Source organism: Heterodontus francisci, chromosome 27, assembly GCF_036365525.1.
Source record: "Heterodontus francisci isolate sHetFra1 chromosome 27, sHetFra1.hap1, whole genome shotgun sequence".
NCBI lineage: Eukaryota > Metazoa > Chordata > Chondrichthyes > Heterodontiformes > Heterodontidae > Heterodontus > Heterodontus francisci.
This window is the reverse complement of record NC_090397.1, coordinates 15,164,054-15,182,059: the sequence shown is the minus strand read 5'-3', so window position 1 is coordinate 15,182,059 and position 18,006 is coordinate 15,164,054. Positions and strand designations below refer to the sequence as shown.

The window sequence follows — 18,006 nt, the reverse complement described above, 5'->3', positions numbered from 1 at the left end:
TCCCAAAGCTCTCCAACATCAGGGCTTTCCTCGTTCAGTGCTGTCTGGGTCTGTTGCAGACTAATTGATGGAGATTGATTGCTATGATTAGGTGAAGATTTACCAGACACACATATATTCAGCAACTGATTTTAAAGCAAGATCTCTAATTTACTAAAAAAAAAATCAGAAGCTCAATTATCATCTGTTTCCTAACCTTTTAATCAGTGATCTCCTGCAACTATAAAGCTACGTAGTTTTAACTAAAGGGAATGGACAAATTATTAAATGTTCCAGGGGGTAGAATCACAGCACCAGACTAAAATCAAACCCTCTCACCAGTCCTGGAAACTGTGGGCTCACTAAGATTAAAACCTCTTTGAGATACACTATGATTCAAAGAGAAATTGGGGTCAGCTGGTTTTGCCTGTCAAAGAACCCGAATTCTAGTGAGTGAAAGGATTATACAGGTTACAGATGGAGAACAACAGGCGTGGTGATATGGGGCTCTTTATTGGAAAATGGTTGTTTTGTTAATGATCCTAGACTCACAGTACAAGGTCCTGTGTGCGTCTTAGATGTGTGTTATATATTTGTGTGTTATACATTTGTGTCTTGTATATATGTCTGGTAATATATACAAAACACACAAATATATAACACACATGTAAGATGCACACATATATACAAAACACACACATATATGTATTGTATATCTATATATGTTAATATGTTATATACGTATGCGTGTTATATATATGTTTTATATATGTGTATGTTATATATATGTTAAATGTATATGTTATATATGAAGTGTTATATATGTGTGAAAGAGTCATTGCCAATTGTCCCTTATTGTATCTAATGCACTGATTACTTTCTAGTCTCATTTTCTCTTTCTAACCCATTACTGTACCGTTGTTTGCTGAATCTCGCTCCTTTCTCTGCCTCACCCCCTCCCTCTCCTACCTGAATGCGGTGATGGCTGTCTGGTTTCTCTTCCACTTTGCTTGCTGCAGGATCTCGTTGACGATCTCCTTCTCGTCGGGGACCCTGAAGACCGGGTAGACGTAGAGCCAGCACAGCACAAAGACACAGAGAGCCACCCCGACCGGGAGCCGGGAGCGGGGGCACATCCCCCTCCACAGCATGATGCTTGGTGCAGGGGGTGAGGGGCTGGCTGGCTGGGTAGGGGGGGGGGGGGGGGAGACTGGGGAGGGGGAGAGGGTTGATCAGCTTCACATGGTCCTCAGGGTCCCTGTCCTCCCCTGGGGAAAGAGCCGACTAGAAAGCTTGCAACAATGCAACATCTGGGGGGCTTTGCAGGGCGAGAGCTGCCATATCCCCTCGGTCGTGGCTACACCAATCGCGAGGCAACCTTCGCCGTTTCTTCTAAAACAAAAATTGCCCTGGGTTTTCCACTCACTCTTTAACCTCGGTGCATCGCCAATGCAAAAATATATATATAAATCAGAAATACGCAGCTCAGGTTAGCCAGGGATCTGCTGCACGCACAAAAAAAACTGCTGCTGCATCCATGGAGCACGGCAGAAAAAAAAGGTCTTGTGGATTGAAGAGATGCAATACTCTCGCCCACTGCACAAAGCTCCCCTTGTCTGTGAGCCACAGCCGCCGGATGCTCGCCTCTTGCCTTGTCTGCTGTCAGTGGGAGGGCTTCAACTCAAGACTATTTTTCACCTCCACCCCACCCCCTTCATCCAACTCTTAACGTGGTCACAAACACCACAAAGCTCACTCATCAGGCTGCTTCAAAGCTTTGATTTCTAAAAGAGGAAAATAAATGTTAGGCATCAAGAGGCTTATTTCCTTCCCAACCCCTAATGCTGTATTACACAGGGATTCTGAAACCAGCATTCTGTATCTCGGTGAAGCCTTTTTTTAAAAAAAGATCAATGCCTATATAATTCCATCCAAATTCCTGGGCTCATATTCGCTGGAGAATGGGGTGTTTGCCCTACTTTCACCTGACAGCTCGGAGTACCAAGTCCCGCTACAGCAAACGCACAAAGTGTAACATAACTCCTTACTCAACCCCAACAATGTGCAGAAGAGCACCCCCTGCTGTCTCCTCTCCCCCACATGTTCACCTTTGCCACATTTTATCCACTCAATTGGGCACAGTTTTGTGCTTTGAGCAACATTGAATTTACTTAACACTCTCCACATTGGAGAGAGAGAGAGGTGATTGTCAAACATGGGGCAAGGTGAGGAGGCAGGCCTCCATGAACTACCAGTCTGTACTGGACTGAACCTGCACTGTTGGTATTGATTCTGCATCATACTCTAGCCAGTTAGCCAACTGAGCCCCATTATTTAACAACAAACTGCATTTATTATATGGTAGCTTTGACTCAGAAAACTAACGCCCTGAGGTGCTTCAGAGAGGCAAAGTCTCTCTCAAAGAGGTGTGACCAAAAGCTTGGTCAAAGGGATGAGTTTTAAGGAGCATCTTAAAGGAGTATCGGGAGGTGGAAAAGCATTGGGGATTAGGGCGAGAATTCCAGAGCGTGAGGTCTAGGCAGCATCTCCGACAGTGCAGCACTTACTCCGTGTTGCACTGAAGTGTCAACATGAGTTACATGCTGTGTGCCAGATTCAATGTGGCACATGCCAAGTTTCTGCTGTTCAATATAAGGAATTGAATCTTTTAAACCATCTTATAGCTGATGATTGAAAAATGCTTCACTACCTCTGGTGTCACCCACCATCACAGAGAGCCAGGACTATTGGTGTACCGGGAATAAGGGAAGAAGTATGCTGGGAGTCAGGAATCAGGGGAAGAGACTGAGGCTGAGGAATGGAGATGGGTGAATGGAAAGACCAGTGAATGGGGATTGGGTTGGGAAGAGAGGGGACATCAGAGAATCAGAAGATAGAGAATGGGAGTTGAGGATGGAAGATGGAAATGGGGAATGGGGAGAGAGGGAGACTGGGGAACAGGGGTCAGTAAGGGAGGGGCGGGTAGTCAGCAGGAGTCTGGGAATGGGGTGGACATGGAAAACAGCATTTTCTGCATAGCCAGGAGCAGCAACAATGAGCTGAGTGGGAGAAGCACCAAGAGAGGAACAGCCTGTAAAGGGGTGAGCAAAACCTGGGACCCTGCTGTTGATAAACAGAGAAAGATTGGTTCCACAGGTGGGTGAAAGACTAAGACAGAGCCCAAGGATTCTCACTGTAAGAAATAGGGGAAAGGGAGGAGGAAGGTTTTTGATCTCAGGGCTATTAGAGAGTGAGATACTTCACCACAAGTGGCCGTTAAGGTAGGGACTAGAACATCAATTAAAAAAGAATGGATAAATATTTGAGAAGGAGAAATGTAAGCGTCTGGGGGAAATGGGAGTACAGGAAAGATTCCCAAACCAGCACAGGCACCAGGGTCCAAATGGCCTCCTCCTGTGTACTGTAATTCCTTTTTCAATAGAATCTTGTCGTTATTGAGTCCAAGGTCAGTGAGTGGTTTAGAAATTAACTGAGTTTAGGATAATGCACCCCTTTAGAACTGCCCCGAACACTGAGCCTGCTGCTCTGCGTGCGATCTTAGGGTTTGCTACACATCGGTCTGTTTTGACCTGTGATGTGCAAATACAGATCAGCTCTGACTGACGCTCACAGTTTAGAGTCATCATCTTCATACAAAGCCACAGCCCAAGAGACCAAGTATGTTAGAAGTGGCATCAACTGGGGAGCCTGACCGCGTCTTGTGCAGTGGCAGGGGATTCTGGCTACAGTTTCAGGGAGAATATCAGCAGGTTATAGGATTCCTACTGGTAATAGATTGGATAGCAGAGCATTACATATATTATCGCCATGTACATATCAGTGAGTTATTGCGTTACTGTTGGTTTTGAGAGGAATCTGAGTGTTTTTCCCAAAATATACTTTATTCATAAAATTTGTAAATAATTCAAATTGGGCATTCCATAAAGTGCAATACAGATCAGTTTCTTTCAATACAGCGTCATGCTAGGCCCCCACCTGCCAAGAATGAAGCACATTAATTTTGTCATGAACATTGATTTTAAACTGTTACTGGAGTGAAGAAAGAACTTGTTTAAACAGATCAGCCATAGCTGGAAAAGACATTTGCATATTAACAGACGGTGATTAGAAGGACAAAGGACCATTCCCTGACACATTCAACCCACAATGGACCTTGATCACCAGGTATTGTGTGTAAGAGGAGCATTCCAGAGACTGCTAAGGTGATACAATCCAAGATGTGGTCGGACCAGTTAGTCACATGACCAACCTGCTTGGCAACCTGGGGTTTTCTGAATTGTACAAACAGTTTGAACTCAGAATGTCTGTTTGCTCCTGGACTGAGAAGATCTTTCCTGTCTGCTCCCATCTCTTTCTCACAAGCCTCTGAATCCACCGAAGACACATCAACCCCAAGAGAGAAAAGTCTCAAACAGCAAACAAGGTTGAAGAAGAATACTGGGCCCCAACAAAAAGCAAGATCTACCTATAATCACAGACTCTACAGTGAGCTCGATGAACCGTAACAAAACTTCTTCAGCTATTGCCTCAGACTTTTCCACTTTATTATTCTTCTGCTCTTTCCTGTCTCTATTTGCATGTGTGTATCGCATATGCATGCTAGCGTGGGCACGTTGTGTATCCATAGGCGTCAACCAAATTAGAGCTTAAGTTTAATAAATTTCAACTTTTCTTCTTTAAACCTAAGAAAGCCTGTTTGTGCTGGTTTCTTTACCTTATAATCGGAAAGCGGTGAACAAGGATTCATCAAGGGGGAGCTAAAAACACAGTGTGTTTAAAAATAAACTCTGTTACGGTAAGACCAGGTGAAGTCTGAGAGGGACCCCTAGACACCTTTCTCACCTGGTCATAACAACAGCACATGAGGTGCCTGACTAGTCTTGCCATTTCAGGTAATATTTACAATGTGCATTTGTATTACATACCAAAACCATTCTCTGGTGCATACAGCCTGAGGGGTTTTACATGGTTTCCAGTCCCTTGGTATACTATGGCAGGAGGGTGTTAGTGGCCTTTCCCCATTGTGCCTTTGCAGTGGCTGCCCCACGCTTTAGTGTGTCTCTCAGAACGTAGTCCTAGACCTCGGAATGTGCCAGTCCGCAACAATTGGTCATGGATCGCTCTTTGCATTGGAAGACCAGCAAGTTTCGGGCAGACCAAGTGCGTCTTTCACCTAGTTGATGGTCCTCCAGAAGCAGCTGATGTTTATCTCAGTGTGCGTCCCTGGGAACAGCCCGTAGAGCACCGAATCCTGTGTTACAGAGCTGCTTGGAATGAACTTCGACAAAAACCACTGCATCTCTTTCCAGACTTGCTTTGCAAAGGCACATTCCAGAAGGAGGTGGAAGACGGTCTCTTCCCCATCGCTACCGCCTCTAGGGCAGCATGCAGAGGCCATGAGACTCTGGGAGTGTAGGAAGGATCCGACGGGGCGGGCTCTTCTCACTGCCAGCCAAGCTACATCGTGGTGCTTGTTTGAAAGTTCTGGTGATGAGGCATTCTGTCAAATACGTTTGACAGTCTGCTCAGGGAACCATCCGACAGGATCCACCATCTGCTTTTCCCACAGGGCCTCGAGGACGTTATATGCAGACCACTGCCTGATGGACTTTTGGTCAAAGGTGTTTTTCCGTACACTTATCCACGAGGGGCAGGTGGTATGGCATGCCCCAAATGAATGGAGTGTTCCGTGTCCAGACCCATCCTTCGTGACACTGGGGACAGATAGAAACTCAGAACGTAGTGACACTCGGAGTTTGTGTACTGAGGGTGTAGCTTGATGCAGCCACAGACAAAGGTAGCCATCAGGATGAGGGCAACGTTGGGTAAGTTTTTTCCTCCTTTATCTAGAATTTGAACATCGTATCCCTGTGGACACAGTCCATTTTTGATCTCCAGATAAAATGGAAGATGGCTTGGGTGACTGCCACGGTGCAGGAGTGGGGTATGGGCTAAACTTGCGCCACATACAACAACACTGAGAGGGCCTCGCACCTGATGACCAGGTTCTTACACGAGCAAGGCAGGAGAGAGAGGACAGCCCTGCCTGACTCCAGATTTAATTGGAAAGCTTTCCAATTCCCACCCATTGATTGAAACTGCGTGACTGAAGTTTGTGTAGAGCAGCGGGATCCAACTGCGGATTTCCTCCCCAAACCCCATTTTGGAGAGCACATCCATCATGTAGGTGTGCGATATCCTGTCAAAGGCCTTCTCCTGGTCTAAGCTGATGAGACAGGACCACCCCCCTGTCCCATACATAGGTGATCATATCCCTGAGTAGTGCAAGGCTATCAGGAATCTGAGTGTTAACCAGTATTACTATTAGGTAATGCAATTTCGGTGAGTTGCTATCAGTGGTGGAAACAAAGTTCCTCCCACCTTCGACTTCACCTCTTTACATGCTCACGGGTGGCCTTCTGATCCTCAGAACTTCTCACACAATAGCCCTGGTGCGAACCTATGAGCAAAGATACACAACCACGGGGACCCAGCCTTTATAAGGTAAATGGAGTGACATTTGCAGACGTCTCGTGATCAGAAAATCAATTGATCAAACCTCCAAGAATGACTCCAACTCGAGTTGGCAACCATAATTGAGACACAGAAAGCCTTAATGTTATGTTATATCCTCATTTGAGAATGTGGAGTAGCATCTTAGTAACTCAAGGTGCCATTTTTGCCATTTACAAGGTGAGTGGTCAAATTACTGACTGATCTAAAATGTTACCCATTAACTGGCAATATTTACTATGTGTAAGTAGTGATTGGGTAGAATTTCTGCAGAAACATTCTGCTGGTGTGGCGTCTCATTTGGTGCAAGTTATTCAGTTGGGACATGTGCCATTTTTGGACTTTTTGAGTGTGTTTTCTTGCCAATACTTTCATTCATTATTCTTGATTGCTAATGACATTCAAATTGCACCATTAGAAAGTGGTGGAGATGGCAGCTATCTTTAGGAATTCCAAGTGTTCTGAATGATTGAGATACAAAAGAGGGATAATGCACGTAAGAACATAAGAAATAAGAGCAGGAGTAAGCAATTCAGCCCCTCGATCTGCTCTGCCATTCAATAAGATCATGGCTGATCTGATTTTGGCCTTAACTCCACTTTCCTGCCTGCCTCCCTTTAATTCCATGTAGATCAAAAATCTGTCTAACTCAGTCCTGAATATATTCAATGACCCAGTTTCCACTGCTCTCTGGGGAAGAGAATTCCAAAGATTAATGACCCTCTGAGATAAGAAATTCCTCCCCATATCCATCTTAAATGGGAGACCCCTTATTTTGATACAGTGTTTCCTAGTTCTAGACTCCCCCAGAAGGGGAAACATCCTCTCAGTATCTACCCTGCCAAGCCCCCTCAGAATCTTATATGTTTCAATACAATCACCTCTCATTCTTCTAAACTCCAATGAGTGTAGGACGAAGCTGCTCAACCCTTCTTCATAAGGCAAACCCTTGATCCTAGGAATCCACCTAGTGAACCTTCTCTGAACCACCTCCAATGTAAGTATATCCCTCCTTAAATAAGGAGACCAAAACTATAAACAGTGCTCGAGGTGCGGTCTCACCACTGCCCTGAACAGTTGTAGCAAGACTTTTCCACTTTCCTCTCCATTCCCCTTGCAATAAGGGCCAACATTCCATTTGCCTTGCTAATTACTTGCCAAACCTGCATGCTAACTTTTTGTGATTAATGTACAAGGACACCCAGTTCTCACTGTACTTCAGCACATACCACAAAAAGCAGGGAACCTAGTACTGAGCCTTCGGAACCCCACTGGAAACAGCCTTCCAGTTGCAAAAAACACCCATCAACAATTAGCCATTGTTTCCTGTCACTGAGACAGATTTGTATCCAGTTTGCTACATTCCCCTAGATCCCATGGACTTTTTTTTTAACCAGTCTTCCATGTCGGACCTTGTCAAAAGCCTTCCTAAAATCCATGTAGACTATATCAACTGCACTACCCTCATCAATCCTCCTTATTACTTCCTCAAAAAATTCAATCAAGTTAGTCAGTCATAACCTTCCCTTAACAAATCCATGTTGACTGTCCTTGATTAATCCATGCCTTTCTAAGTAAGAGTTTATCCTGTCTCTCAGAATTGATTCCAATAATTTCCCATGAACAAGGTTCGACTGACTGGCCTGTAATTATTTGGTCTATCCCTCACTCCCTTTTTAAACAAAGGGACATTTAGCAGACCTCCAATCCTCCACCACCACACCCGTATCCAGTGAGGATTGGAAAATGATGGTCAGACCTTCCGCTATTTCATCCCTGGCTCGTTAACAGCCTGGGGTACATTTTATCTGGCCCTGGTAATTTATCCACTTTCAAGGATGCTAATCCCATTAATACTTCCTCTCTCCCTATGTTTATCACATCCAATCCTTCACACTCCTCCTCTTTAACTATAATGTCTGGATCGTCTCCCTCTTTTGTGAATACAGAAGGCATTAATCATCATACCCACATCTTCAGCCTCCACACATAGATGACCTCAGCCTCCACACATAGATGACCTTTTTGGTTTTTTATGGGCCCTACTCTTTCCTTAGTTATCCTCTTACTCTTAATGTATTGATAAAACGTCTTTGGGTTCTCCTTGGTTTTGCTTGCCAATATTCTTTCATGCCCTCTCTTAGCTTTACGAATTTCCTTTTTGATTTCACCCCACTTTTTATACTCCTCTCGGCTTTCTGTAGTATTGCGTTCTCAGTGTCTGACATAAGCTTTCCTTTTCTGCCTTATCATGCCGTTTAAGCTACTTGACATCCAGGGGGCTTGAGATTTGGCCGTCCCACCCTTTTACTTTGTGGGAACATGTTTGCTCTGAACCCCCTGAATCGCCCCTTTGAATGCCTCCCACTGCTCTGACGCTGATTTACATTCAAGTAGCTTTTTCCAGACCACTTTTGCGAAATCACTTCTCAACTTTAACTCCTGTTCTGTCTCTGTCCTTTTCCATAATTATGCTAAAACTGACTAAATTATGATCACTAAAACCTGAATGCTCTCCCACTGCCACTCCTTCCACTGCCCAGCTTCATTACCTAAAACCAAGTCCGGACCATGCTCTCGCTTGTTGGACTTGTTACATACTGGCCAAAACAGTTCTCCTGAATGCACCTTAAGAATCCTGTTCCCTCCATTCCTTTCACAATAAAACAATCCCAGTTAATATTGGGGTCGTTAAAATCACCTACTATTACTGCATTATTGTTTTTACACTTCGCAGAGATTTACCTACATATTCACTCTTCTATCTCCCTCTGACTGTTCGCGGGTCTACAGTACACTCTCCACAGTGTGACTGCCCTTTTTTTTTGGAAACTCAATCCATATGGTCTCAATTGATGATCCTTCTAACATATCTTCCCTTCTTATAGCTGTAATTGCTTCTCTAACCAAAATTGTCACCCTCTCCCTCCCTCTTTATCCCCCTCTCTATCTCATCTGAAAACCCTGTAACCAGGAACACTGAGCTGCCATTCTCTCCCTCTTTAAGCCATGATTCTGTAACAGCTATGATATTAGACTGGCACGTTCCCATCTGTGCCCTTAACTCATCTGCTTTATTTGCTATAGTCTTTGCATTGAACAAAGAACAAAGAACAGTACAGCACAGGAACAGGCCATTCGGCCCTCCAAGCCTGCGCCGATCTTGATGCCTGCCTAAACTAACACCTTCTGCACTTCCGGGGCCCATATCCCTCTATTCCCTTCCTATTCATATATTTGTCAAGATGTCTCTTAAACGTCGCTATCGTACCTGCTTCCACCACCTCCCCTGGCAGCAAGTTCCAGGCACTCACCACCCTCTGTGTTAAAAAGTTGCCTCGCACATCCCTCTAAACTTTGCCCCTCGCACCTTAAACCTATGTCCCCCTAGTAACTGACTCTTCCACCCTGGGAAAAAGCTTCTGACTATCCACTCTGTCCATGCCGCTCATAACTTTGTAAACCTCTATCATGTCGCCCCTCCACCTCCGTCGTTCCAGTGAAAACAATCCAAGTTTTTCCAAACTCTCTTCATAGCTAATAACCTCCAGACCAGGTAAACCTCCTCTGTACCCTCTCCAAAGCCTCCATGTCCTTCTGGTAGTGTGGCGACCAGAATTGCACGCAATATTCTAAGTGTGGCCTAACTAAGGTTCTGTACAGCTGCAACATGACTTGCCAATTTTTATACTCTGCGCCCCGACTGATGAAGGCAAGCATGCCGTATGCCTTCTTGACTATTTTATCCACTTGTGTTGCCACTTTCAGTGACCTGTAGACCTGTACGCCCAGATCTCTCTGCCTGTCAATACTCCTAAGGGTTCTGCCATTTACTGTATACCTCCCACCTGCATGAGACCTTCCAAAATGCATTACCTCACATTTGTCCGGATTAAACTCCATCTGCCATTTCTCTGCCCAAGTCTCCAACCGATCTATATCCTGCTGTATCCTCTGACAATCTCATCATTATCCGCAACTCCACCAACCTTTGTGTCGTCCGCAAACTTACTAATCAGACCAGCTACATTTTCCTCCAAATCATTTATATATACTACAAACAGCAAAGGTCCCAGCACTGATCCCTGCGGAACACCACTAGTCACATCCCTCCATTCAGAAAAACACCCATCCACTGATACCCTCTGTCTTCTATGACCGAGCCAGTTCTGTATCCATCTTGCCAGCTCACCTCTGATCCCGTGTGACTTCACCTTTTGTACCAGTCTGCCATGCGGGACCTTGTCAAAGGCTTTACTAAAGTCCATATAGATAACATCCACTGCCCTTCCTTCATCAATCATCTTCGTCACTTCCTCAAAAAACTCAATCAAATTAGTAAGACACGACCTCCCCTTCACAAAACCATGCCGTCTCTCGCTAATAAGTTCGTTTGTTTCCAAATGGGAGTAAATCCTGTCCCGAATAATCCTCTCTAATAGTTTCCCTACCACTGACGTAAGGCTCACCGGCCTATAATATCCTGGATTATCCTTGCCACCCTTCTTAAACAAAGGCACAACATTGGCTATTCTCCAGTCCTCTGGGATCTCATCTGTAGCCAATGAGGATGCAAAGATTTCTGTCAAGGCCCCAGCAATTTCTTCCCTTGCCTCCCTCAGTATTCTAGGGTAGATCCCATCAGGCCCTGGGGACTTATCTACCGTAATGCTTTGCAAGACACCCAACACCTCCTTTTTGATAATGAGATGACTGAGACTACCTGCACTCCCTTCCCTAGGCTCATCATCCACCAAGGCCTTCTCTTTGGTGAATACTGATGCAAAGTACTCATTCAGCACCTCGCCCATTTCCTCTGGCTCCACACATAGATTCCCATCTCTGTCCTTGAGTGGGCCAACCCTTTCCCTGGTTACCCTCTTGCTCTTTATATACGTTTAAAAAGCCTTGGGATTTTCCTTAATCCTGTTTGCCAATGACTTTTCATGACCCCTTTTAGTCCTCCTAACTCCTTGCTTAAGTTCCTTCCTACTGTCTTTATATTCCTCAAGTGCTTCATCTGTTCCTAGCCTTCCAGCTCTTACAAATGCTTCCTTTTTCTTTTTGACTAGGCTCACAATATCCCGTGCTATCCAAGCTTCCCGAAACTTGCCAAACTTGTCTTTCTTCCTCACAGGAACATGCTGGTCCTGGATTCTAATCAGCTGACGTTTGAAAGACTCCCACATGTCAGATGTTGATTCACCCTCAAACAGCCGCCTCCAATCTAAATTCTTCAGTTCCTGCCTAATATTGCTATAATTAGCCTTCCCCCAATTTAGCACCTTCACCCGAGGACTACTCTTATCCTTATCCACAAGTACCTTAAAACTTATGGAATTATGGTCACTGCTCCCGAAATGCTCCCCCACTGAAACTTCGACCACCTGGCCGGGCTCATTCCCCAATACCAGGTCTAGAATGGCCCCATCCCTAGTTGGACTATCTACATACTGTTTCAAGAAGCCCTCCTGGATGCTCCTCACAAATTCTGCCCCATCCAAGCCCCTAGCACTAAGTGAGTCCCAGTCAATATTGGGGAAGTTAAAATCACCCACCACCACAACCCTGTTACCTTTACATCTTTCCAAAATCTGTCTACATATCTGCTCCTCTACCTCCCGCTGGCTGTTGGGAGGCCTGTAGTAAACCCCCAACATCGTGACTGCACCCTTCCTATTCCTGAGCTCCACCCATATTGCCTCGCTGCATGACCCCTCTGAGGTGTCCTCCCGCAGTACAGCTGTGATATTCTCCTTAACCAGTAATGCAACTCCCCCACCCCTTTTACATCCCCCTCTATCCCGCCTGAAGCTTCTAAAGCCAGGAACATTTAGCTGCCAATCCTGCCCTTCCCCTGCCAATCCTGAAATATATGCCCTTGAGCACTGCCAAACTCTTTTTTTAAATTTTCTATCCTTTGTTTCCACTGCCTTCCAGACTCATTCACTAATTTTCTGCCTTCCATTTCCATTTCCGATTTTGTCCATCTGAGTTTACCCTCAGGTTTCTATCCCCTTGCCCAAAAGCACGAGTAAACCTCCCGGCAAGGATATTGATCCTGGTCCTATTGAGGTGCAATCCGTCTGGTTTGTTCAAGTCCAACCTCCCCCGGAACCAGGTCCAATGCTCCAGGAATCTAAAGCCCTCCATCATATACCATCTCTCCAGCCACACATTCATCAGCTCTAACCTCCTATTTCTATGCTCACTAATGTGTGGCACTGAGAGTAATCTGGAGAATACTACCTCTTGAGGTCCTGCTTTTTAATGTCCTACCTAGCTCCCTAAAATCTGTTTTCAGAACCTCATCCTTCTTTTTACCTATGTCGTTGGTACCAATGTGAACCACAACCTCTGGCTGTTCACCCTCCCCCTTAAGACTATCCTGCAGCTGCTTTGTGACTATTAAGATAGAAGCTAAAATAAAGATAAACAGACATATAAATAAAGAAAAAGGTTTTAAAAACTATTTGAAATTTTTAATAATTGTGGAGAAATTTGACATTCCAATACGTGCCATAAAATTAGCTTCTCAGGTCCAGTGAGGGTTCAGCAGTAATTATGACTCAGTTTTACCTCATTCAACAAGGTGTAAATTTTACCGGGGTTTTTACAGCGACTAACGGCGTTAGAGTGGAAGATCTTGGCAATTCATGATTGCAAGACAGCAGTCCGTGGGAATCTCTATAGCGGACCATATGGAGGAGAATAGACTCACTGACAGCAACTTCTGGATTACTGTGCATGTCCAAACTCCCGAAGTTACTGTCAGTTTCAGTGGAGTAATGATGACGAATGCTGACAGTTTTGCCTTCATTGTTCATAAAAGGGTGCAAAGATAACCCCAGCAACTACAGGCCAGTCAGTTTAAATTTGATGGTGGGAATGCTTTTAGAAACAATAATCTGGGACAATATTAACAGTCACATAGACAAATCTGGATTAATTAAGGAAAGCCAGCATGAATTTGTTCAAGATAAATTGTGTTTAACTAACTTGATTTGAGTTTTTTGGTGAGGTAACAGGGTTGATGAGGGTTATGTGATTGATGTAATGTATATGGACTTCCAAGAGGTGTTTGATAAAAGCGCCCCATAATAGGCTTGTCAGCAAAGTTGAGGCCCGTGGATTAAAAGGGACAGTGGCAGCATGGATATGAAGTTGGCTGAGTGACAGGAAACAGAGAAGCATTAAATGATTGTTTTGGCTCTGGAGGAAGGTGTACAGTGGGGTTCCCCAGGGGTCAGCACTAGGACTATTGCTTTTCTTGATATATATTAATGACTTAGACTTGGATGTGCAGGGCACAATTTCAAAATTTGTTGATGACACAAAACTTGGAAGTATTGTGAACTGTGAGTAGGATAGTTATAGACTTGCATCCGTGCATTGGATGGATAGCATCCAAGCATTTTAAAAGAATCTAGGGAAGAGATAGCAGATGCATTACCACATATTTTTAATAATTTGTTAGGAAAAGGTGTAGTGTCAGAGAACTGGCAGATAACTAACATAATGCCTATATTTAAGAACTGGGATAAAACATGTCCAGCAAATTATAGACCAGCCAGCTTAACATCGGTGGTAGGCAAAGTAATGGAATCCCTACTAAAAAAGGGAATGGAAGAAGATCGAGAAATGAAAAAAATATAATAGTGAACAGTCAGCATAGATTTCAAAAGTGAAAATCTTACTGAATTTTTTGAGGTGGTAACAAGCGCAGACAATGGTAATGTAGTAGATATAATTTATCTGGATTTTCAAAAGACTTTTGACAGGGTGCCTCATTAACGATAAATGAATAAGGTCAGAAAATGTAAGGTCAGGGGACAAGTGACAGAATGGATTGCTAGCTGGCTTCAAGTCAGAAAGCAGAGAGTGGGAGTAAAGGATAGTTATTCAGAGTGGCAGAAGGTGGGAAATGGTGTTCCACAAGGATCAGTGGTGGGGCCACTGCTGTTCACAATTTACATTAACGATTTGGGCTTTGGAATCGAAAACGCAATTTCTAAATTTGCAAATGTCACCAAATTGGGGGGACAGTCAATACTGAGGAGGGCTGCAACAAATCACAGAAGGACATGAATAAACCTGCAGAATGGGCAAATAATTAGCAAATGAAGTTCAACACAGATAAATGTGAGGCAGTACATTTTGGTAGGAAGAATAGGGAGGTCACTTATCACTTGGAAGGTGCGAGTCTAGCTGGGGTAGGAAACAAAGGGATCTTGGAGTATAAATACACCATTCACTGAAAGTTGCACCACAGGTTAGCAAGGCCATAAGAAAGCAAACCAAGCATCAAGATTTATTTCTGAAAGGGTAGAATTGTAAAGTAGGGAAGTTATGCTAAACCTGTATCGAACCTTGGTTAGACCACACTTAGAGTACTGCATGCAGTTCTGGTTACTATATTATAAAAAGGATATGTGGGAACTGGAAAATCCAATAAGAAATTCAGAAGAAACTTCTTTACCGAAATAATTGGTGAGAATGTGGAACTCACTACCACAGGGAATGGTTGAAGTGAACAGTATAGATACATTTAAGCGGAGACTAGACAAGCATATGAGGGAGAAGGGAATAGAGGGTTACGCATACCCCACTCCTGCGCGGTGGCAGTCACCCGAGCCATTTTCCGCTTCATCTGGGGATCTAAAATGGACCGGGTCCGGAGGGACACGACGTTCAAATCTCTGGACAAGGGCGGGAAAAATGTACCCAACGTGGCCCTCATCCTGATGACCACCTTCGTGTGCGGCTGCATCAAGCTGTGTGTAGACCTCCAGTACGCAAACTCCAAGTGTCACTACGTGCTCAGGTTCTATCTGTCCCCGGTGTTGCGAAGGATGGGCCTGGGCACATTGCTGCGGAACGCTCCATGCAGTTGGGCCGTGCCGTACCACCTATCCTTCGTGGAGCAGTTTCTGCGGGAAAACACCTTTGACCACCGGTTCATCAGACAGTGGTCTGCACGGAATGTCCTCAAGGCCCTACGGGAAAAGGAGACGGTGGATCCTGTCGAATGGTTCCCCGAGCAGACCGTCAAAGTCATTTGGCGGAATGCCTCATCACCAGAACTTTTAAACAAGCACCAAGACGTAGCTTGGCTGGTGGTGAGAAGGGCCCTCCCCGTCAGATCCTTCATGCACACCCGAAGTCTCGCCCCCTCCGCACAGTGCCCCCGCGTTGGCTGTGGTGGGGAAGAGACGGTCGCCCACCTCCTCCTGGAATGTGCCTTTGCAAAGCAGGTGTGGAAAGAGATGCAGTGGTTTTTGTCAAGGTTCATCCCAAGCAGCTCTGTAACACAGGAGTCTGTGCTCTACGGGCTGTTCCCAGGGACGCACACCGAGACAAACATCAACTGCTGCTGGAGGACTATCAATTCAGTGAAAGACGCCCTTTGGTCTGCCCGAAACTTGCTGGTCTTCCAGCGCAAAGAGTTGTCCACCACCGAATGTTGCAGACTGGCACATTCCAAGGTCCAGGACTACGTGCTGAGGGACGCACTTAAGCTTGGGGCAGCCGCAGCAAAGGCTCAATGGGGAAAGACCACAGTGTAAGGTCTCCCCACCAAGCTGAACTGAGGGGCTGGATCCATGGGAAACCCCTCGAACTGTATCGTTAATATTCTCAATTGCTGTAAATGTAAAACTGTAATTGACATGACAATTGTGAAACGGAAGGGTTGGGAAGAAACTCATGACAGTATTGAAGGAAACTGATCTCCCTTGCAATGTTTGTATTTTTTGGTGCTGTTTTGAAACTGTTTGGCAATGTAATTTTTACAGATTTTTATGAATAAAGTATATTTTGGAAAATAAAAAAAAAAGATGAGGAAAGACAGGAAGAGGCTTGAGTGGAGCATAAATGCCAGCATGGACTGGTTTGGCCGAATAGCCTGTTTCTGTGCTGTACACACTATGTAATTTTATGTAATCCTATGTAGACTTCAAGAGGATAGAGACAAGCTGTTGGAATGGTTGAGCATGTGACAGATGAAATTTAATGCAGAAAAATGTGAAATGATACATTTTGGTAGGAAGTATGAAGAGAGGCAATATAAACTAATGAGTACAATTCTAAAGAGGGTGCAGGAACAGAAAGGGCTGGGCGTATATGTGCACAGTGGTAATACCACTAGACTAGTCATCCACAGCCTAGGCTAATGCTGTGGGGACATGAGTTCAAATCCCACCACGGCAGATGGTGAAATTTGAATTCAATTAATTAATCTGGAATTTTTTTTAAAAAGCTGTTCTAATGATGACCATGAAACCATTGTTGATTGTTGTGAAAACCAATTTGGTTTGCTAATGTCCTTTTGGGAAGGAAATCTGCTATCCTTACCTGGTCTGGCCTACATGTGACTCCAGACCCACAGCAATGTGGTTGACTCAAATGCCCTCTGAAAAGGCCGAGTAAGCCACTCAGTTCAAGGGCAGTTAGGAATAGGCAACAAATGCTGGCCTAGTCAGCAACGCCCACAAACGAATAAAAAAACCTTACAGCTCTGACCTTGTTTACGATGCATGCCATACGTTCATGTTGCACCTTACAACAGAAAGCCATGGCACAATGACATCTCACAAAAGGCTTCACACAACAAAACGTTCTGACACAGCCTGGTTACTGAAACATGGGATGATCTGCAAGTTGGGCACAGATTTGTTGCTGTTTGTTCCACCAGCACAAAATATACAGAGCCATCACAATCTCATGAAACAAACACTGAAATGTAGCAGCCAGCCATTTCAGTTACTACTCTCACTAGGTTACATTCTGGAAGATGGTCACATCCACTCTCATCAAGAAGAAGCATCATGGTACAAAACAGCAAGGACATGGGCAGCACAGTGGTTAGCACCGCAGCCTCACAGCTCCAGCGACCCAGGTTTGATTCTGGGTACTGCCTGTGCGGAGTTTGCAAGTTCTCCCTGTGACCGTGTGGGTTTTTGCCGGGTGCTCCGGTTTTCTCCCACAGCCAAAGACTTGCAGGTTGATAGGTAAATTGGCCATTATAAATTGCCCCTAGTATAGGTAGGGGAATTGAGGGAAGGTGGGGATGTGAGAGGGTAATGGGATTAATGTAGGATTAGTATAAATGGGTGGTTGATGGTCGGCACAGACTTGGTGGGCCTGTGCTGTATCTCTAATTAAATAAACAAACATATACAGTGATAACTTACAGGGATTGTCTTGTGATTCAATGATTCCAGTGGGAGCACAGATTGAGAAATCATGGGACTGTAACATGGTATTCTGTCCAATAAAATGAAGAGATAGAATGTTGCAGTCTAAGGGCCTGTGACCTCCTGACCTATGCTGCTCACTGGGAGTAGCAGATTGTAGAATCATTCCCCATGCTAGAATTATTGGTTGCATTTTTTACATCAACTTTTTTTGGAGTTTTTTTCTGAAGGTGCAGAAGAAAATACAATAGATCAAAGGACATGCATCTACTGTAGTTTGGGTTAGTGCAGAGGACAA

At 44.6% G+C, this 18,006-nt stretch overlaps 1 protein-coding gene across 1 annotated transcript in view; it reads right to left on the bottom strand.

Moving 5' to 3' along the window:
- Positions 1-1,585, bottom strand: part of st8sia1 (ST8 alpha-N-acetyl-neuraminide alpha-2,8-sialyltransferase 1) — an 80,887-nt gene extending 79,302 nt beyond the window's left edge. Inside the window, exon 1 of the mRNA XM_068058910.1 lies at positions 949-1,585. Within this exon, the coding sequence (XP_067915011.1) occupies positions 949-1,130 (182 nt within the window). The 5' untranslated portion in view covers positions 1,131-1,585. The remainder of the gene's footprint in view (positions 1-948) is intronic.
- Positions 1,586-18,006: the final 16,421 nt, after the last annotated feature.